Below are 23,181 nucleotides of genomic sequence, written 5' to 3'. Positions count from 1 at the left end.
AGGTCAGTCTCATTTGTTTGGACATGAATGTATGGGTTTTTCGTATTAAATACCACATTTAAAATTGAAGAAACATAATCAATAATATCAGAAAAGCTTCATCAAACTTAAATAGAATTGTTGCTAACAAATCATAATAGTTAAATGTTAATAAAAACTTTCAATTGGAAACCAAAAGGAAATAAGATTCCCATGTGTAAATGTTATGTTTAAGAATAATAAGATATACAGTCGGAAAAATGAAAGAATACCCATGAACGAACATATAAAACACGCTGTATTTTCCTGTCACCATGTCACAAAGAAAATTGTCCAGTGCAAGTACATGTAACAATAATTATTACATGTACTTGCGCTGGCCAATTTTTTGTGTGACACAGTGACTGGAAAATACAGCGTGTTTTATATGTTCGTTCATGGGTATTCTTTCATTTTTCCTACTATAGCAAATATTAAGCAGTGATTGCCATTTAAATAAAATAAACAATATTGTGATTACAATTGTAACCCATATGTGTTATTATTTTACTCTTTTCTTTCCTATCCCGATTAGGAACCATTGAGAAATACTTAGAAGCCACGTAACTAAGTAATTAATTTTATAAAAAGCCCTGAGATTGAAAACATATTGATATGTGATCTGGTAAATTAATTAGATTATTATTAATGCATTGATTAAATTAAATGACATATAAAAATATTATCTCATATCAATAATCAAGATCACATCAATATATATATATATATATATATATATATATATATATATATATATATATATATATATATATATATATATATATATATATATATATATGATGTAGAATAACATTTTTGGATGTTTTTTTATGTGCTGTTAGATTGAAAACTTAGTTTTCTGATAGCAGTTGCCGCTAGGGCATCCCTGACATTTCGTTCGTTGCAATTCGTGACTGCACGCCGGGGTTTGTCCTAGTTGGGTCAGAGAGAGCAGCATATGTGCCTCCTTATTAGAGACTAATAAGTTTCGAAACCGGTAGAGGTGCTTGCTACACTCTCTGATTGAACTGGAATAATGATGCGGCTGTAGTTTCGTGTTGCAACGAAATTGAAAATGGTTATTTATTTTTAAATTTTTTTTATTTCATTTCAGTTTATCTACTCCTCCACAGAGTTGCCAAATATATTATTTTACTTATGTAACAACAAAATCATGAACGTGTTCATCGTGTTACAATATAAAACGATAAAAGTAGATGTTGCTCTATAGTTGTACATACTCTATGTAATCACAGTATAGAAGTTGAAAGTGTAATGTCAAGAAATTAGAAAATAAAATGTCAGTTATATATGTTATGTTCAAGTAAAATGTTTTCCTATTGTCCTGTAATTGAGTGAATTATAATCGTTTTTGGTCATTTAGTTAGCTCACCTAACTCATTTTATAACAGATTACGGGCCCAATTCACGTGAACTGTGAACAGGTGAAAAAATATGGCGACCAGCAATAACGATTATAAAATTCAAGTCGATAAACTTGAGGGTCCTGAAGACTGGGCAAGATGGAAATGGCACGTTTCGATGTTATTACGAGCGTATGCACTTGAAGACATTATGAACGGTACGTGCAAGTGTCCCGAGGTTGCTGAAAATTCAACTTCATTGGAAGTAGATAAGCATCAACAATGGTTAAAAGACGATGCAAAAGCGGCAAGTTTGTTAGCAGGTACGCTAGGAAAAATTGTTGCCGAGCTCGTGTTGACATGTACTCACGCTAGTGAAATATGGGACAAATTACGTGCGCGATTTTAACGTAACAGTACGCAACGGTTAAACATGTTAATTGAAGCCTTTTTTAGAGTCCAACGTGATGAAAAATAAGATATTAGCACACATGTTGCGAAGTTGCAGAAACTGTTTGTAGATTTGAATAATGAATTGCAGAAGCATGATGAAAATGTTTTACCCGAAAGAATGTTAAATGGTCGGATCTTATCAACTTTGGGTAAGGACTTTGATAATTTCAAAGATTTGTGGGACACGATACCATCAAAGAATCAAACTTTCAATCTATTAATTGAGAAATTGTGTGCCATTGAATTGCGTGACCAAAGTACCACAGAATCTTTTGCGTTTGTTGCACGCACTAGCCCGACAGAAAAATACAAACAGAGCCAAAGTACAACTACTACATAGTCAAAGAAAAATGTACATCGTGCAAAAGAAATTTTTTCTTGTCACAGATGCAAGAAGTTAGGCCATTGGGCGAGAGAGTGTCCATTGAAAAAATCTGCTGACAATTTAGGCGAGAATAAAATAATGATGCTTTTTTTCTGTTGTTTTAAGTGCCTCATCGTCTAACAATTGTGTTGAAGCTGGACAATGGTATTGTGACAGTGGAGCCACAAATCATATCACTACAGATAAGCAATATTTCTCATCTTATACAGAAGTTTCTAAACCCGAAAGATATCACTTGGTAAGAAGGGTGTATGTATGTTAGCCCAAGGATAAGCAACGGTGAAAATTCAAACGCGTCTGAATAATAAATGAAAAAATGCTGAATTGACGAATGCTTTTTATGTTCCTGAAGCAAGCGCTCATTTGTTTTCTGTGAAAGCTCCTGCGCAATAGGGGTTCATTACAGTACTCGACAAAAAAGGTGTAAATCTACATGACAAAAATACTCTTGAATCTGTAATGACTGGGTACTTCAGTAATGGCCTGTATGCACTTGATATACGTGTTATGAAACCGACCAATCCCAATCAAGTAAACTTAGTAGAGTCAACAGATATGTTACAAGTGTATCATGAAAGATTTGGTCATCAGCATAAGCAACACGTAAAGAAAGTCTTGAAGAAAATGAATATAGACATTGATGGTTGCAAAGAAAGCTTTTGCGATGGATGGGCAATTGGAAAAATGCATAGATTGCCATTTAAAACTAGGATCAATCGGCCACAAGTCACTGGTGGGCAGATCCATGCAGATGTGAATGGACCCATGTTTATATAATCACTAGGAAGAGCACGTTATTACGTATGTTTTTAAGATGACTTTAGTAAGTTTCGGAAAGTTTTCTTTATGAAACACAAAAGTGAAGTATGCACCTTCTTAGAAAATTTTTTAAATGAAGCAAACACAAATGGCCATGTAGTAAAGCAACTGAGATGTGATGGAGGGAGAGAGTTTGACAATAGAAAGGTATCTGAACTTTTTGCCAGTAGAGGTATAGAGCATTGTATCACTCCACCCTAGACACCTCAGCAGAATGGTGTTGCTGAAAGGGAAAACCGTACCATTGTAGAGTGTGCTCGTTCCATGTTAAACACATGCAAGTTGTCCAAAGAATTGTGGGCAGAAGCATGTAATACCGCAGTGTATCTTCTGAATCGCACAGGAAAATCATCAATTGAGAATAAAAGTCCCTATGAGTTGTGGTATGGATAGCCAGTTGGGAGTTTTAAACATTTAAGAATATTTGGCACTGAATGTTATGTTCACGTAAACAAGTATTTACGCAGTAAATTTGATGATAAGGCGATACATGGTTATTTGGTTGGTTACGTGAATGAGAGGGATCGTTTTAGAATATGGATTCCGTCTGAAAGAAGAATCGTATCGAGCCACGACGTACGATTTAAACTAGGGATGGGAAAAACCTACCGGTTTAAACCTAAAACCGGTTTTTTTACTTCGCAATAACCGGTTTTACCGGTTGTTTTTTTGTCCCGGTTATAACCGGTTTTTCTTTTTTAAGTAAAAACCGGTTATTAGGTTTTTACGGTGATTAGGATTAGGTTAGGTATTATTTTGAATCCCAATCATAATCATTATTCTCAAGTAATTATTCCAAACAAAACCATAATTCAAACTTTATTTTATTTTATAAATACAGAAGCAAACTGAATGTGCAATCTCACATCAGCCAGAAACAATTATTAAGTTTTATTATAATATTTCCTTGAAAAGGTATTTGTAATCATAATATTTACATAAGAAGTGATCTGGTTGAACTAGACGCAAACATCATCTATTTTTCACACTTAACTCTTGACATTGAAAGTGGGTGAATAACTTTTTCTGATTACCAAAAAATAATGCTCTGATTATGAATATCGAATTACTGATTACGAATACGAATCTCCAAGAATTTCCCTACGTTTTCAAAACGATACACCCATACAGGAAGTATTAAATAAGTTAAAATGTACCTATTCTACAAATATACAAACGTGTTAAAAGTAATACATTATGATAATTTTTTATTGATGGTAGTAAAAATAAAAGATAAATTGCATTATCCAACTTATAGGTCTGGATCCCGCGTATGAAAAAAAAGTTGATTAATAGCAAGCTGAAAATTTGTTAATAGCTTAAGGGTGTCTAGTCGGACAAACTTTGATATATGGGAACACTGGAACAGGGGCAGTTTTAATTGTGGAACAGGTTAAAAATTTGGAACGGTCAGACCACGAAAACGGCACATATATTTTGTCCGACAGAATAGACTTAAACTCTCCGAACAGAGATTAAACTCTCATGCAAAAATCAGACTGCTATTTATCACCAAATGGGCGTTTTAATGAGTGGAACATGTAGAATATGTCAAATGACAGGAATTATGACAGGTGATAAATAGCAGTCTGATTTTTGCATGAGAGTTTATTCTCTGTTCGGAGAGTTTAAGTCTATTTTGTCGGACAAAATAAATGTGCCGTTTTCGTGGTCTGACCGTTCCGAATTTTTAACCTCTTCCACAATTAAAACTGCCCCTGTTCCAGTGTTCCCATATATCAAAGTTTATCCGACTAGACACCCTTAAGCTATTAACAAATTTTCAGCTTGCCATTAATCAACTTTTTTTTCATAAGCGGAATCCAGACCTTTTATTTTTAAGTAAAATATTTATGTTGATATTATTTTTTTAAATCCCATTTCAAAGAGTCTGGGATAATAATAATAGTAAAATAATAAATAAATATATTAATTAATAGAATAAAATGGTTTTACTAAAAATTGTGTTTTATTTATATTGATATTGATGTCCTTTCGATAGTACTAACTTTGATCATATTGATATCGAGTCGAATGGAGTATCACAAACTAAAGTGCATTGTAAATGTAACTTTGTAACCCATTGGATTAAAATAACCGAAAACCGGTTTTTCCAAAAACCGGTTTTTTTGGCCGGTTATAACCGCCAGGTTAAACCGTAAGCAAAAAAAAACCGGTGTAACCGAAAACCGGTGTTTTGTCAAAAACCGCCATCCCTAATTTAAACCTGAGGTTACATGCAATTTTCGAATTTTTGAAGTTAAAGCCGAATCAGTGAACGAGAATCAGTCGGAATGTTTTAGTGTACATGAAAACTCCGAAGAAGTGAAAACTGGTATGAATGAAATTGTGCAATCTGAGAATATGGAAAGTGCAGAAAGTGCAAGTGAAAATCAAGAACTGAATAGAGAAGAAAGAAGCGATGATGGTTTTCAAGAATCTAAGCGTTACAATATGCGTGTTAAAAAGAAACCTAAATTGTTTGGCTTATCTACTTTTCACGTTGAGGGAAAGTGTTACAATATACAACGTTAAAAGTAGATGTTGCTCTATAGTTGTACATACTCTATGTAATGACAATATAGAAGTTGAAAATTTAATGTCAAAAATTAGAAAATAAAATGTCAGTTATACAAAGAGAGTCTGTAATTTGGAATAAATTCAATATCTCAAATACTAATTGTTTTTTTGAAAAATGCTTAGACCTGTCGATTAGTATTTCAAATTATTCTTTTTGACATACAATAATAATGTATACAGGGTGTCTCAATTTAGAGATATGACGTCATCGTTGATTTTCTTAAACGGCAACACTGTCATTTTGATAGGTATTTTGATAGGGTGTGTAAAGTTATACACAACTACAAAATATCAAATTTTTATTCTCTACCATTTACAAGATAATAGAAAATAACCAAGTTATGTCTGTAATTTGTAATAAATTCAATAATTAAAATACTAATTGTGTTTTTGAAAAATGCTCAGACCCGTCGATTAGTACTTCAAATTGTCATTTTTGATATACAATAATAATGTATACAGGGTGTCCCAATTTAGAGATATGACGTCATCGTTGATTTTCTTAAACGACAACACTGTCATTTTGATAGCTATTTTAATGGGGTGTGTAAAGTTATACACAACTACAAAATTTCAAATTTTTATTCCCTGCCATTTATAAGATGGATAAAAAATAACAAAGTTATGAAAAACAAGTAATCAAATAATAATTGAATTTACCTAATTATTTCAATTAAGAAAATGCTCATAACGTTGCCCATTGACAATTTGACAATAATTGAGGGCAACATTATGAATATTTGCTTAATTGAAATAATAAAATTCAATTATTATTTGATTACTTGTTTTTCATAATTTGGTTATTTTTTATTATCTTGTAAACGGTAGGGAATAAAAATTTGAAATTTTGCAGTTGTGTATAACTTTACACACCCTATAAAAATAGCTATCAAAATGACACTGTTGCCGTTTAAAAAAATCAACGATGACGTCATATCTCTAAATTGGGACACCCTGTATACATTATTATTGTATGTCAAAAATGACAATTTGAAATAATAATCGACGGGTCTGAGCATTATTTAAAAACGCAATTAGTATTTTAATTATTGAATTTATTCCAAATTACAGACATAACTGTTATTTTCTATTATCTTGTAAATGGTACAGAATAAAAATTTGATATTTTGCAGTTGTGTATAACTTTACACACCCTATCAAAATAGCTATCAAAATGGCAGTGGTGTCATTTACGAAAATCAATGAGGACGTCATATCTCTAAATTGGGACACCCTGTATAAATTATTATTTTATGTCAAAAAGGACAATTTGAAATACTAATCGACGGGTCTAAGCATTTTTCAAAAAAACAATTAGTATTTGAGATATTGGATTTATTCCAAATTACAGACTCTCTCTGTATATGTTATGTTCAAGTAAAATATTTTCCTATTGTCCTGTAATTGAGTGAATTATAATCGTTGTTGGTCATTTAGTTAGCTCACCTAACTCATTTTATAACACATCGTATAATTTTGCCACCTAATTTGACGTTGACGGCCCTAGCTCAGCGGCAAGATATTCGATATTCGCGGCAACAACAACGCCACTTTAAGATCTAAAAAATATAGGAGCCGTTCACCGTGCATCGGAGGGCACGTTAAGTCGTCGGTCCCCCTGAGATAGGGTGAACATCGCGACAAGCTGCTTCAAACAAAGTTGAAGATGAAAGATCTCCGCGGAAAAAATGCTATACGATATTATTATTATAATTTATTGGACAGCCACTACCATATTGAGCTTAGCAACTTCATCGTAGCAGTGACCTCCCAGATAGTTCTTTATGTGCAGAAAAAAGTGGTAAACACTTATGAAAATTAGAAATATAGTTTTTGATAAAATACACAAAATACAAAAAATTAGACCAGCATTCATCTCAAAAAAAAAAGGTATAGGTACGCTTTTTGCCAAAAGAATCAAAACACGTCTATTAAAAATATAAGTACTGGTTTTGCAAAAGCCTCAACTGCGCGTGTGAATTTTTTTAAACTTCCCATAGTCTAAGAGCTAGTGAACCCTCCGACTAACGGTCGTCCTCTAAGGCTAGAAATTTTTCTAGTGATAATTCATAGCACACCAAGGCTAAAATCCATGACCTGGCAGGCCTCAGCGGTGCACGTGTATCTACCAGGTGAATCGAAAAGTGCAAATTTAGGGGATAAAATAAACTATCTCCTGTAAGGTTTAAATTTAAGTATGTGTTTACGTAAGTCATTTGGAAGAAATGTGTACAATGACAGGCGATTCTGAAGAGCATAAGACCCTGCCAGGCGAGGGGAAAGATTAGGGGTTTTTCATAAAATTATTCTTTTTGCATCGAACAAATTTTTTTTAGGTTTTTTGAATCATTCCAAACAGAAAACGTCTTTAGTGATTTTTCTCTTAAGTTAATAGTTTTTGTTATATAAGCGATTGAATATTTTGAAAATTGCGAAATCGGCCATTTTTAACATTAAATCGGACATTTATCTAAAAATTTCAATGTTGCCAAGGTACGTAGATATTCTTTAAACATTGATTGATGAAATCCCGAAGAGTTTTTTGCAATAAAATATCGAAAACTCCTTTGTTTGTTTAATTGCCCATCAAGCGGGTGCGACACTGTAGTATAAGTGAGGACGTTTGAGTTTGCATAAATTCATTATCTCGAGAATGAGCAAATTTCAAGAGAAATCCTCAGCCAGGTCGATTTTTATTTTTGAATGAGGATTTTTTGGCATATATATATAATACTAGTGACGTCATCCATCTGGGCGTGATGACGTAATCGATGATTTTTTAAATAAGAGTATAGGTTGTGTGATAGCTCATTTGAAAGGTTATTAATTCTCTATTCAGTAATATAAACACTAACATAATTATTTATACAGGGTGTACAAAAAATTTTTTTTCTATTTGTCAAATTTAATCAAAGTTAATTTAATAAAAAAAAATTTTGTACACACTGTATAAATAATTATGTTAATGTTTATATTAGCGAATATAAAATTCAATAACCTTTCAAATGAGCTATCACACAACCCCTACTCTCATTTAAAAAAATCATCGATTACGTCATCACGCTCAAATGGATGACGTCACTAGTATTATATATATGCCAAAAGGTCCTAATTTAAAAATAAAAATCGACCTGTCTGAGGATTTCTCTTGAAATTTGTCCATTCTCGAGATAATGAGTTTATGCAAACTCAAACGTCCTCACTTATACTACAGCGTCGAACCCGCTTGATTAGCAATTAAAAAAACAAAGGGGTTTTCGATATTTTATTGCAAAAAACTCTTCGGGATTTCATCAATAAATGTTTAAAGAATACCTACGTATCTTGGCAACATTGAAATTTTTAGATAAATGTCCAATTTAGGGTTAAAAATGGCCGATTTCACAATTTTCAAAATTTCCAATCGCTTATACAACAAAAACTATTAACTTAAGAGAAAAATCACTAAAGACGTTTTCTGTTTGGAATGATTCAAAAAACCTAAAAAAAATTTGTTCGAAGCAAAAAGAATAATTTTAGGAAAAACCCCTAATCTTTCCCCTCGCCTGGCAAGGTCTTATGCTCCTCAGAATCGCCTGTCATTGTACGCATTTCTTCTGAATGACTTACTCAAACACATACTTAAATTTAAACCTTACAGGAGAAAGTTTATTTTACCTCCTAAATTTGCATTTTTCGATTCACCTGGTAGATACACGTGCACCGTTGAGGCCTGCCAGGTCATGGATTTTAGCCTTGGTGTGCTATGAATTATCACTAGAAAAATTTCTAGTCTTACAGGACGACCGTTAGTCGGAGGGTTCACTAGCTCTTAGACTATAAATTTATTTCATCCTACCCAGATAAAATAAAAACAAAAAAAATGACGTTTTCCTATCTACACGAACGCAATCTATTTAACAAATAGACCAGTAAGGATCTGCGAAAAAACGTCTATTTTTGGATGTGAGAGGTGGCATTCGGATTTTTGCAGATAAAGTTAGGTGACACCTTCAGTAATAATAATTGACTTACACTCCTTCTCAAATATGCCTGGAACATTAATAAAAAAATTAAAATATTTAAAAATTTCGAAAAACATCGATTTTTTTCTGTTTCTTTGCTTATAATTTTAAAACGATTCGTTTTGGAACAAAGTCGTAGAAAAATAAAATAAAGATAATTGAATTTTGTATGATGTACGGCTGGTAAAAAATGTCTTAAGCTATTACCTTTTCTGCAATATAGCAATAAATACAAAATAAGGGGACAAAATAAGTCTGTTGTTATTCAAAATTTTTTAACCACTTTGGTGGCACTTAGAACCTTAGTAACTCGCTTAGGAAATTCTTTAGGTCTGGATCCCGCGTACGAAAAAAAGTTGATTAATAGCAAGCTGAAAATTTGTTAATAGCTTAAGGGTGTCTAGTCGGAAAAACTTTGATATATGGGAACACTGGAACAGGGGCAGTTTTAATTGTGGAACAGGTTAAAAATTTGGAACGGTCAGACCACGAAAACGGCACATTTATTTTGTCCGACAGAATAGACTTAAACTCTCCGAACAGAGATTAAACTCTCATGCAAAAGTCAGACTGCTATTTATCACCTGTCATAATTCCTGTCATTTGACATATTCTACATGTTCCACTCATTAAAACACCAATTTGGTGATAAATAGCAGTCTGACTTTTGCCTGAGGGTTTAATATCTGTTCGGAGAGTTTAAGTCTGTTCTGTCGGACAATATACATGTGCCGTTTTCGTGGTCTGGCCGTTCCAAATTTTTAACCTGTTCCACAATTAAAACTTCCCCTGTTCCAGTGTTCCCATATGTCAAAGTTTGTCCGACTAGACACGCTTAAGCTATTAACAAATTTTCAGCTTGCTATTAATCAACTTTTTTTTTCATACGCCGGATCCAGACCTATTTGTAACATACTTAAATCGTGTACCAAATTTCACTAAAATCGACCTATTAAATTTTGCATAATAAATTTGCAATCTAAATGTTTTTAAAAAAGTTTAAATTGTTTAAAATCTTTCTGAATAAAAAGTAGACCATTTAGAAGTTAGCTAATTTTTTACATATAAAGAGGTGCTCTACCTATCTAATACACTTTACAGAATTAAAAACGGATTATTTAAGGGGCCCCAGCAATGTTTTAAATTTATAAACAATTTTTTGGCTTATAAAAAAATAGCTTTGTTTAATAATAAAAAAATTAATTTTTAGCAATGCAAATAATTTAAACCGGTATAATTTGACTTAAACTTTCAAATGCTCTCAGCAGAATTGCTATTTTATTTTTTAATCAAACTTTATTCGCGTTCAAAAATTGCAATTTCTCGATTTTTTGAAAGTTCCACCGCGTTTATCTCGAAAACTATGCATCCTACGAAAAAACTTGTAAAAACATTTTTTCTTACAATTACCCAACAAATACAAAAAAAATGTTTTATTTTGCGAAAAATCGATTTTATGTAATTCCTCAAGTTCTTTGTTTATAACAATCTTATCGACATCCGGATCAACTGTTACCCAAAAAATTCGTGTTCTACGGGTCAAAATACATAAAAAAACTTGGGTAAGTCCATCTAAATAAAGGAGCCCGTAGCACCCCTCCTGGCCACAGCACTAATTTGTTTATAAGCCAAAAAATTGTTTATAACTTTAAAACATTGCTGAGGCTGCTTAAATAATCCGATTTCAATTCTGTAAAATGCATTGGATAGGAGTACTTGTTTATATGTAAAAAAATTGACAAATCTTTGTATGTTCTAATTTTTGTTGTTCAAGATTTTAAAAAATTTTAATTTTTTAAAAAAAGTTTAGATTGCAAAATTATTATGCAAAATCTAGTAAGTCAATTTTAATGAAATTTGTTGTACGATTTTAGCACATTACAAAAATTTTCTAAGCGAATTAGGAAGGTTCCAATTGTAACCTAAGTGATGTAAAATCATTGAATAAAGACAGGCTTGTTTTGTCCACTTATTTTATATTTATTGCTATTTTGAAGCAAGGGTGATAAGTTAATACATTTTTATCCAATCGCATCTGGTAGAAAATTTAATTATCTTTGTTTTATTCTTAAAGGACTTTGTTCTAAAATGAATATTTTATAAGTTATAAGCAAAAAAAGTAGAAAAAAAAACGAAATTTTTTGAAATTTTTAAATATTTTATTTTTTTTATTGATGTTCCGGGAATATTTGAGAAGAAGCATAAATCAATTATTATTAACGAAGTTATCACCTAACTTTATCCGCAAAAATCTGAATGCCACCTCTCACATCCGCCTAAAAACAGATCCTTACTTGTCTAAAATGGTTACTTTGTTGCTAAGTAAATTAGCTCATTTTTTAATGATTATTATTAAACCTAATAGTAGTGGTAGGGGAGCAAAGTATGCTAAAAGTGCAGTCACTCGAGTGCTTTGGTTACCTATTGGGTTGTGATTATTAGGTCCTAAAACCAAAAAAATTTAAGTAAAATTTTCCATTTTAGTGAGGACTTGCCATTTTTGTTTTAATTTTCCATTTCCAACAATCGTAATTTCCGATTATAGCGCTATCTATCCATAATTCGAAAAAATGTTTCGAATAAAAGTTGCTTATTTTTACGTAAAGAATCCAAATCTGCAAAAAAATTCGGGGCTCTTATTTAAGATTTTTAAGTAACCCCCCACCCCACCTTCTTGGGGGCTCGTATTTGGTACCATTCGATAGATTTTCAAAAATATTAAATAAGTGTATTGTGCAGTTTTTCGATATGATGTTTATTTTGCGAAATATCGCGGGATTTGCATTTAAAATTTTAAATTTAACCCCACCCATCTCCGTAGGGGTCATGTTTGGCATCATTTATACACATTTTTGAAAAATATTAAAAAGCAGTTTTTAGTTTTTCTATCTAACGTTCATTTCGCGAAATATTCGCTTTTTTTTGTAAAATTTTTGACTCGCCTATTTCCTTACGCCCCTCTCAAATCGTCAGATATTTGAAACATACACTCTTTTGCATGTACTTAAATTACCTTATCCTAATCTGACAATTTCGAGTATTTTTAAGGATTGATTTTCTTTTCGGACCCCCCTTAACGCACTCCCCGTGTTAAGAGCCAATATATGGTAGAGGTACATATCTGCAGGGTACCAGGTTTCTCCCCATATGATAATCTGACGCGCTCGAGTAACTGCAAAAATCCTTGCTTAGGCTCCCCTACCGTAAGGGACCTATTGGGTTCTGAAGATTAGGTGCTAAAACAAAAAAAGCTAAGTAAAATTTTCCATTTAAATGGGGACTTTCCATTTCTTAATTTAATTTTCCATTTCCAACAATCGTTTTTTCCGATTATAGCGCCATCTATTCATAATTCGAAAAAATGTCTCGAATAAAAGATATTTATTTTTACGTAAGGAGTTGAAATATGCAATAAATAAATGGGGACCCCTATTTTAATATTTTAAACTAACTGTGTTTGGTGTAATTCGATAGATTTTTCAAAAATATTGAATAAGTGTATATTGAAGTTTTTAGACCTGACGTTTATTTCTCAAAATATTCGCATTTATCTTGTGAAACTTTTTGACTCCCCATTTCCTTATGCCTGCTCAAACTGTCAGATTTTCGAAATACACAGTGTGTTGTATATAATTAACTTACCTTATCTTAATCTGACGATTTCGAGTTTTTTATGGATAGATTTTTTTTTCACAGCCCCCTTAATGTAGTCCCTTGCATTAAGATCCAGTATATGGTAGGGGTACCTTTACAGGGTACAAGGTTTGTTCCCATGTCATAATCTGACGCGCTTGAGTAACTGCAAAAATCCTTGCTTGCTCTCCCAGTAGGTTTAGATTATTGCAGAAAAGAAAACATAATATCAAAAATCAGCTAATAACTCAGCTAAGTTCGCGAGGTCAGATATATGAGATAATTAAGAAATACTTAGACTATTCAAATATCAGCTTATAAAGAGAGACTATACAGTGATGAGCGCGCTAATAACCGGCAAAATAACGCAAAAGGTGGAAAACAAATATAAGTTGTGAGATAAAAAGAAATGAAACTACTGGAAGTGGGAAATTTAGCGATAAAAACCTATAGATTTACATTTTATTTATTGTTTCCCATCTTTTGACGGATCGAACGAGTATGTCAACTAAAACTGTCACTGTCACACTGGCAGCTGCCAAACTCGTTTAAAGGTGGAAAACAATAAATATATTGTAAATTTGTAGGAATTTACCGCTTAATTTCCCACCTCGACCAGTTTAATTTCTTTTTATCTCAAAACTTAATATATTTTTCACCTATTGCATTATTTTGCCAGTTATTAGCGCGCTCAGCACTATATAGAACAGCGAATTTAGCACTAAAAACAACAGAAAATTCTATTTTACAGCTTCCAGAGATTTGCAAATTTTTGCATTGTGTTCACGATGATGTCATGAAAAAGTCTACTATATGTAGAAAATTTGGTTAAAATGCATACTTACATTTTAGAGTACATAAAGTGCAGCCAGAAGTGCATCCCGTGCCCAGTGTCACAGCTAAGGCACGTGATCTTCTGGAATTCGAGGATTATCGGCATTAAATTGATGCAAACAGATTTATCAAACAGGGGGCTTTGAGTTTGCTGAAAACGAATATGCCATCAGAATGGCATCCGGAGCACCTGGTGTCTAGGTTCACGTCATCCTCTAGAGTTTCGAAAGGTTTCTGCAAATTGATCACTAGGCGGTTTTTGGGGTCGCTGAATACGAACACGACGTCAGCACTGACTTTCGGACCACTTGGTTCTCAACTTACTGCTAAGGCATGTTATCGTCTGGAGTTTATAGGGTTTTTACGCACCAGGTGCACTGGAGGTCGGTTCTGATGGCGTATTCTTGTTTTTCATTCCCAAAAACCCCCGAATAATCTCTTTGTATCCAATTAGTGTCAGCCACCCTCGAAACACCAGATTACGTGCCTTAGCAGTGAATCTGAGCACCAGGTGCTCCTGTGGCCGGTTTTGATGGCATATTCTTCTTTAGTGACACCAACATCTTCCGAGTAACAAAAACTGGTCCTTAATACACCTCTTTAGACGTGCCTTTACATTATTGTATGTATTTTTTGCGCTTTAAAATGCAAGTATATATTTTCACTTTTTTATAGCAGGCTTTTTTCTTGATATCATCCGAAACATCATACAAAAAGTTGCAAGTTTCTAGGTATTGTTTAAAAATCGATTTATTTTGTGCTAAATACCCTGGTCTAATAATATGAGGCCATAACCAATTACATTCATAATATGGTAATTAACTTAATATCCTTGAAAATGCAGTGTCAGCTACATTTTACAGAAAAGTTCTACATATATCTCTTCAAAAATATTCTGTTTATTTTCATTGAGTTTTTACAAATCCCACCTGTCAATTAGCCAACATGAAAGATGGGATAGAGCAGCAGTTATGACACGTATTCACGTAAATATAGAGTAACGTATGTTTTGTACTCGATAAAAGAACAAATCAATAAATACCCCTATCCAAGGTTATAAATTACCGTTGTTAGTAACATCATATACAATACACAAACCCAAATTTATATGCAAACAACATGTATTTCAAAAGAATATTATTTATTTCTTTTGAAAAAACTTATTATTGTTGCTTTTATTGAAAAGAATAAGAATAAAGTCTTTTATTGAAAATAAACAAATCGATAAGACAATCAGATAGTACAGCTCGGTACGGTATAGGTTAATTGCTTGAGTTACAAATTTAACGAAAATAAATAAACCAACTTTTACGTCCAAAAACGAAAATATGCCTCCTATGGGGTTATAGAATTTACGACGGGAAAATTTTATTGGTCTTGTGGAGCAAGTAATGTTCTCAGAGGGACATATCTGCAGAGCTAGGCATAACACAGGGTGTTCTGTCCAAAACCTATGCTAGGTAACAGGAACTAGGAAAGCTCAAAAATAAATCAAGGGAAAGTCGCCAAAAAGTAATAATGGCTCTCCACGATCGTTTAGTTGTCCAATCAGCTGGAAGACATCCAGCTGTTTCCCACCAGCAGCTCCAAAGGCAGCTTTTGGAAGCTACAGATGTAACTGTTTCAGCTGAAACGATGAGAAGAAATATTTACGCCAAGAAGTATACAGCAGGAGACAGCTATGAGTTCCCGAGTTATCCATGCAGCAAAAGATTGATCGCCTAAATTGATGTCTTCACCACCAAAACTGGAATATTGGGAATTGACAAAATTTGCTCTTTTCAGAAAAAGTCAGGATTGAAACAAAATCAGATAACCCACGAAATCGTATAATTAGAGGTCGAGGAAGACAAGCAAAAACGAAAACTCTCAGATCTGTTCACAAAAATATAAAAGGGGAATTGTAATGTTCTGAAGAATAATTGTGGTCCGTAAAAAACTCCTTGAATTTTCATCTAATCAACATTAACTGGTCACAGGTATGTTGATAACCTGTAGTTAGGCTCTGGAGAGATGCAGTACGAGAAAATTTAATTTTCATGCATAATAATGGACCTCCATATCCTATTAGAGTGACTAGAGGCATCATTGAAGCAGAAGGTATCCCTTGTTTGGAGTGGCCTGCTTGCTCACCCGAGCTTAACCCTATCGAATATTTGTGGGTTACGCTTAAAAGAAAAATTAGAGCTTGCCGAGAAAATCCACAAAACACCGCACGGCTAGTACAAGCTGCTCTTAAAGGATGGAGCAACCTACCACAACAAAATGTTGATAATTTGATTAGGAGCGTGCCCACGCAAACTGAAGATTGCATAAGGACTACCAAAAAAAAAACAAAAAAATTAATAAAAACAATTTAAATATTATTCGTTTTACGTTGAAATTTTTTATGCTATTGACTCTAAAACAACTAGTTTCAATTTGTTTTTTAAATACTTTTTTGTTTTATTTAATTGTTATCTATTTTTTATTAAATTGCTTTAAAAAATATTGTTTGGCTTTTTCTGTTCATTTTTCAAACATTAAAATTATTATATTTTCCAAAATACTCTGGGCAAGTTAACAAAATAAAAGTAAAAGTTATTTACTAGAGATTTTATTGCTGGAATCGAATCTTATGATTCTCTATATTAATTTGTTAATCATTGTTCTCTATAAAGATTTGTTTTATCTTCTGGGTGCCTAGTGAGCTGCCACCCCTTTCTTGGTTTTCATTTTTCCAGTATAAGTGTATTTAAATGAGCAGGATACGACTCGGAGTTTTGTGTAGGTAATTTCTGGGGTGAACGACTAAGCAGCTTGCTGAATAATTGTAGTTAAGTGAATAACTGCATTTTCTATGTCACTGTCACTTTTATGAGGCAAGTTTACGTTAACGGATGTTTTTTTTTTCTTTTATTACAAAGTGTTAAAAGTTTAGGACAATTATGAATTTGGCTTAGTAGCTCTATGAAGAAAGGGGAATGATCCCATGATAGGTCAAAAGAAGGAGAACTAAAGAACGCAATTAAATATACTTGTAACGCAGTACGGAATCACCTTATAGTATTTTTTAACACCAACTTTGACTAAGAATACTATGTAATTTGATACAAGGAGAATACAAAAAAAAACAATGTTATTTTTAACCAAAATTATTGTTATCCGAAACGGCCTCCCCCAATTATTTCGGTTAATGGAGGTTTTACTGTAGTTCTAAGCTATGAAAATTTCAGATCTCTACCTAGTCGGGAAGTATGTATAAAATCGATTACAAAATTTTTCCCGGACAAAGAGACAGATAAATAACAGGCGAAGTATATAAAAACTTTACTTCGGTTCCAAAACAAGAAACTATTAATCTGGTACATTCTCTTCTAAAAGCAAGTTCTATTACCAATTCTACCACCAATTCAATTATTCAATTATTGCAATTTTGTCTAGCTCAAGACTTCTTTGTATTCAACAATAAATATTATAGACAACCTGATAGTTTAGCCATGGATAGTTGCCTATATCCTCTCCTAGCTGACATCTTTATGGATCATTTAGAATCCGTACATATTATGAAAAATCCTGAAATTCTCCATTGGCATCGTTACGTTGATGATTGTTTACTCATCATCTCAGGTAACTCGAATACAGCTGATTTATTACCTTCTAAAACCAATCAAATCCACCCCAATATTAAATTCACCATGGAATTAGAGTCATCCCAGTCAATTAATTTTCTTGACCTCACTATTACCAGATTAAATGACCACTTCGATTTCAGTATCTTTAGGAAACCGACACAGACTAACCATGTCATACCACTATATTCTAACCACTCCATGTCACACAAATTTGCCGCCTTTCACAGTTACATACACCGTCTTGAAACCATTCCCTTATCACAATCCAATTATATTAAAGAATTAAATACACTTCGTCAAATAGCCTTCAATAACGGTTACGATCCACACATCATAAACAAGCTCATTCATAAAAGACAGCTTAAGGTCTTAAGACATGCTGCGTTCCCTAGGGATTTGACAATCAAACCTACTTATGCTTCTATACCTCTCCACCAAGATTGGCCATTTGGGGATATTGCAAATATTATCAAAAGATCAGTAGATAACATTCAAATTTCTTTTAAAGTATCCAACAACTTAGGACAAACTCTATCCAATTTCAAAAATAGTATCAAGTACATGAATCGTAGTGGTGTTTATAGACTACAATGTTCTGACTGTGATGCTACTAAATAGGAAGAACTTGTAGATCACTTGCTTCTCGTTCTCTTGAACACACCAAAAGAGAGAACACCTCTACCTTTTCTCAACATTTTAAATATAAAAATCATACTTTGAATATCCCAGATGATGTTTCTCTACTTCACAACATCCCGCAGAAAGACTTCTTAAAATTGGACTTGTACAAGGACCTAGAAATAATCAAAGGAAAACAAAAAAGTCCTAACTGTGTCAACCGCCATGTTTCGTTCAATCGGGACTTCCAACCACTCCACCGACAACTGTTTTCTTAACACATTTACAATATTACTTTCCACCCCTTTTACTGCTTCCTTCGCATGCTCACATTCACACTTATAATTGATTTGGTACTTTCCACAATAATCTTCTTTTTATTTTCATCCATCAAACCACTTTCATCTATCCATAACATACATATAAATTACCGATATCATCATCCACACACATCCACATTAACTAAGTTTTCATCTATATACAACCCACCCCGATAATTCTACATATGACTATTTTCACACCATCTATTCAATCTGCTGTAACCATGACATATAAAACTTATCTATACTAAAACCAAATCAAAAAGTCTTATTTTTCTTTCTGGATCCCGTTCATGTTCCATTCTCATTAATTTCCTCATATACAGCTTATATTTCATCCTCTCCTCCCCCTACTGTCGACTACATCTTATGACGGTTTGGTTTCAAACCCTTAGGCTTCCGGGTAGCCTGCGGGGTCCTTAGGAATTAGGCGCCTAAGTCTGAGCTTGTTTTTTAATGATATTATATCCCCCTAGATTATTTAAGACATTTTTACACTTCAGTCACCCCTACTATGACCTCTTTTTAAACTTACACAAGTTCCAACAGCTACCAATAAGTTAAATAAACTCGATAACTTTAAATCAACACAAAATGCTTTTCTAAATTCTGGGTATATTGACAATAGGGTTTGATATTGTTGATTTTAGTTTTCCGTTAATTTTTGTGTAATGTGGTTTGCCTACCACCTCCATTAACAACATACGTGAATACATTTTTATAACTACAACATCTAGTTTATTTTATTTTAATTGATTATTTATCACAGTGGAGTGATTGTTGTTACTTTTCTTAATTTCAAGTTTTACACACTAGTCTTCAAAACTGACAGGTTAATTTTTCAACTTCCTGTGGAACTGTCACTTCTGTCATGTCATCGTTCAATAGTCCCCATATCATCGCCACTTGCCACCATACAGTCAACATGTTAACAAGTCGATTTAGAGCTCAGATAGTACCTAGAGCATATTACATTGAATATTTTGAACATCCATGTTTAAGTTCACATATCCCATCTATCAAGAAACGTGAAGAAACCGAAATATCCGATAATCAATTTGGCTTTATGCAGGGCAGATCAACAACACATGCAATTTTCATTATAAGGCAACTGATGGAAAAATACAGGAATAAAGAGACCAACGCTCATATGGTATTCATTGATCTTGAGAAAGCATATGATAGAGTTCCTCGAGAGATTCTGTGGTGGGCTCCCAATAAGAAAGGAGTCCCTGGCGAATATGTAAAAATTGTGAGAGATATGTATGAGGGAGTAACGACAAGTGTTAGGACAGGTGTGGGAGAGACTGATAAAAATTTCAGGTGAAAGTAGGATTGCACCAAGGCTCGGTGCTTAGTCCTTATTTATTCTCATTAGTTTTGGACCAGATAACATCGAAACTACAGGGTAGTATTCCATGGTGCCTAATGTATGCTGATGATGTAGTGTTAATAGGAAATAGTGAAAAAGACTTAGAACAAAAACTGGAACAGTGGAGACAAGCTCTGGAGGCAAAAGGTTAGTAGGACAGAAACAGAGTATTTGGAATGTTCATTTAAAGATGGAGTTACTACAAATAAAATGGTATCTTTGGGTGGTGAAATGATTGTGAAAAGCAATAGTTTTAAGTACCTAGGATCGGTATTACAGAGTAATGGAGAAATAGATGGAGATGCATGCAGTAGAATTAGGACTGGATGGATGAAGTGGAAAGAAGCGAGTGGTGTGTTATGTGACAGAAAAATTCCAATGAAGTTGAAGGGAAAATTCTATAAAACAGCCCTAAGACCGGATATGATGCACGGAACTGAATGTTGGGCAGTGAAAAAGAAAGAGGAACAACGAATGCATGTGGCGGAAATGAGAATGCTTAGATGGATGAGTGGAGTGACAAAGAAGGATAAGATTAGAAATGAGTATATTAGGGGAAGTCTAGGTGTGGCACCAAATGATGCCAAAATGAGAGAGCATAGGTTAAGATGGTTTGATCATGTTCAACGTCGAGACGTTAATCACCCAATACGAAGAATAGCTGAAGTGCAGATTCCTGGAAGGAGTAGGAGAGGAAGACCAAAGAAGACCTGGGGGGAGACGATAAGGCAGGACATGTTGGTAAAGGGGATTAACATTGATATGACCCAAGATAGAATTGTGTGGAGAAATGCAATTAGGGAAGCCGACCCCGCATAGGGATAAGGCAAAGAGAATGATGATGATGGTACCTCGAGCATATTACATTGAATATTTTGAACATCCATGTTTAAGTTCACATATCCCATCTATGTCTCCTTGACGGATCACTTTTAAAGGGTTTTTATCCATATATTCTTATAATATTGTATTTTGGTGGTTAGCATGTTAGATCATCTGAGTATAACCTACAACTTTTCTTAAAACCGTAGTCAAAACTTTAAAAACTTTGCATTATCTTATCAGGTTATATTCATTTTAGGTAAGCACTGATGATGATTGGTCCAATCGAAAACTAGTTCTGTGATGTAGCCCTTTTTAGGGATTTTTAAATCTATACCTTTTATAAAGGATTTTAGTCGTTTTTTGTATAATATGGTATACAGCCAACTACAGGAAAACTTTTTCCTTGTGGATTTTTATATAAAAACGTTTTAAAAACACCCAGGCATATTAGATAACAGTGGTTTTACGATCAAACGTTGTTATTATTGCAACTTTTTTACGTATCAGGTACATATTCTCTCGAATATGAATATTAAATACAACCCTACAAAAAGTAATCAACGTATTTCAAACTTACCTGCATGACGGTATGAAAGCATTCCTCAACGGATTTTTTTTCTGTCCCAATCTTTCGCTTCTGATAAAATAGAAGTTCGTTATGGTTTAATCACGATCTAACGGCTCTATCGGTGTTCCATCATGATCAGCTTAATTAAAGTCACTTTATTGTTCTTCGTTCGGTGTGTGAGTGTTCGTGCTTGGACCACTAAGACTCGTATCAGCGGGTTTCTGAAAAAAATTGTATATATTATAACTTTGTGGGAAGCAAAAAAGATAATTGGTTTGAGCAGACCCTTTATTATTGTTAAAGATATAATAAGTGTGGATCCCGCGAATCAAAAAAGTATATTCTTAGCAAGCTGAAAATTTGTTAATAGCTTAACAAACAAGTTATCTAGTCAGAACAATTTTGATGTATGGGAATACTGGAACAGGGGAAGTTTAATTTATGGAACGTGATTTTTATTGTGAAACGTGTCATCCTGACAAGTTTATGATTGTGCAAATTAGCTGGTTGTTTTTAAGTTTATTCAATAGCAAACTTTATACAGTGCGCTGGAATAAGTGTTACCCCCCTTAATAACTTATTTATTTCTAGCACATAAGCAAAACGCTCGAACAGGTCGATTTTTAAAATAATCAAAGTATATTATAACATCAGTGTTTCGAACTTTACGCAATTCCTCTTCAGGTGACAGGCAAAACTTTTATTTTTTTAAATAGGGAAGTACATCATGTGATAGCTTACTTAAAAACGTTTGAAATACTAATTACAAAAATGTATAATATTTTAATCCTTTTTAACAGTGTAGGCGCAAAATTTCGATCAAATTGTTTTTAAACGAATTCATTTTTTTTCGAATCCTGAGAAAACTAATTAGTATTTTTGAAAAATTTAAACGCAGAATAAAAGATTACATTATTACAGAGGGCTGAAAGCCCCTTAGAATAAACAAAAATTTCTTTTGAATGATATATTTGAAATTGAAAATCCGACTAAATTTTCTTTTTTTTTTCACCCCTGTGACTTATTAAAATAATCATTATAGAAGTTCTCAGGGACTTTTGACCCTCGATAATACTGTAATATTTCATTCTGCGTTTAAATTTTTCAATAATACCCGTTAGTTTTCTCAAAATTCGAAGAAAAAATGAATACATTTCAAAATAATCCGACCGAAATTCTGCGCCTACAGTCTCAAAAAGGATTAAAGTATTATACATTTTTGTACTCAGTCTTTCAAAAGCTTTTAAATTAGGTGTCACATGATGTACTTTCCCATTTAAAAAAATCAAAGTTATCACTGTCATCTGAAGGCGGACCGTGGCAAGTTCGAAACATTGATGTTATAATATACTATGATTATTATACGATTCGACCTGTCCAAGCGTTTAGCTTATGTGTTAAAAGTAAATAAGTTAGTAAGGATGAAAAAAATTTTGTCCGATAAATATGTTGGCAACTTTAATAAGTCCGACACATAGAATACCTAAAATAACAGGAATTTTGTTGGCAGTAAATAGCAGTCTGAATTTTGCATGATAATTTAATGAAAGGTAACAGATCAATTGAAAGTTCTGTCCTACATAATCCGTTGGACGTTTTCGTAGGCTGACGTTCGAAACTTGTAACCTGTTCCACAATATTTAAAACTTCCCCTGTTTCAGTGTTCTTATACTTCTAAGTTTGTCTGACTAGACACCGTTAATATAGTAACAAATTTTCAGCTTACTATAAATAAACATTTTTGGTACGCAGGATCCAGGCCAAATAACTAATC

General features: G+C 33.2%; 1 protein-coding gene across 1 annotated transcript in view; it reads right to left on the bottom strand.

Annotated features, from left to right (window-relative positions):
* The window catches only part of LOC114331887 (uncharacterized), a 507,499-nt gene that overhangs the window by 363,004 nt on the left and 121,314 nt on the right, over positions 1-23,181 (bottom strand). The window contains exon 2 of the mRNA XM_028281578.2: positions 21,417-21,628. Within this exon, the coding sequence (XP_028137379.1) occupies positions 21,417-21,422 (6 nt within the window). The 5' untranslated portion in view covers positions 21,423-21,628. The remainder of the gene's footprint in view (positions 1-21,416; positions 21,629-23,181) is intronic.

Source organism: Diabrotica virgifera, chromosome 4 (genome assembly GCF_917563875.1).
Source record: "Diabrotica virgifera virgifera chromosome 4, PGI_DIABVI_V3a".
NCBI lineage: Eukaryota > Metazoa > Arthropoda > Insecta > Coleoptera > Chrysomelidae > Diabrotica > Diabrotica virgifera.
Note: the sequence above shows the minus strand (reverse complement) of the source record. Positions and strands in the feature narration are given on the sequence as shown.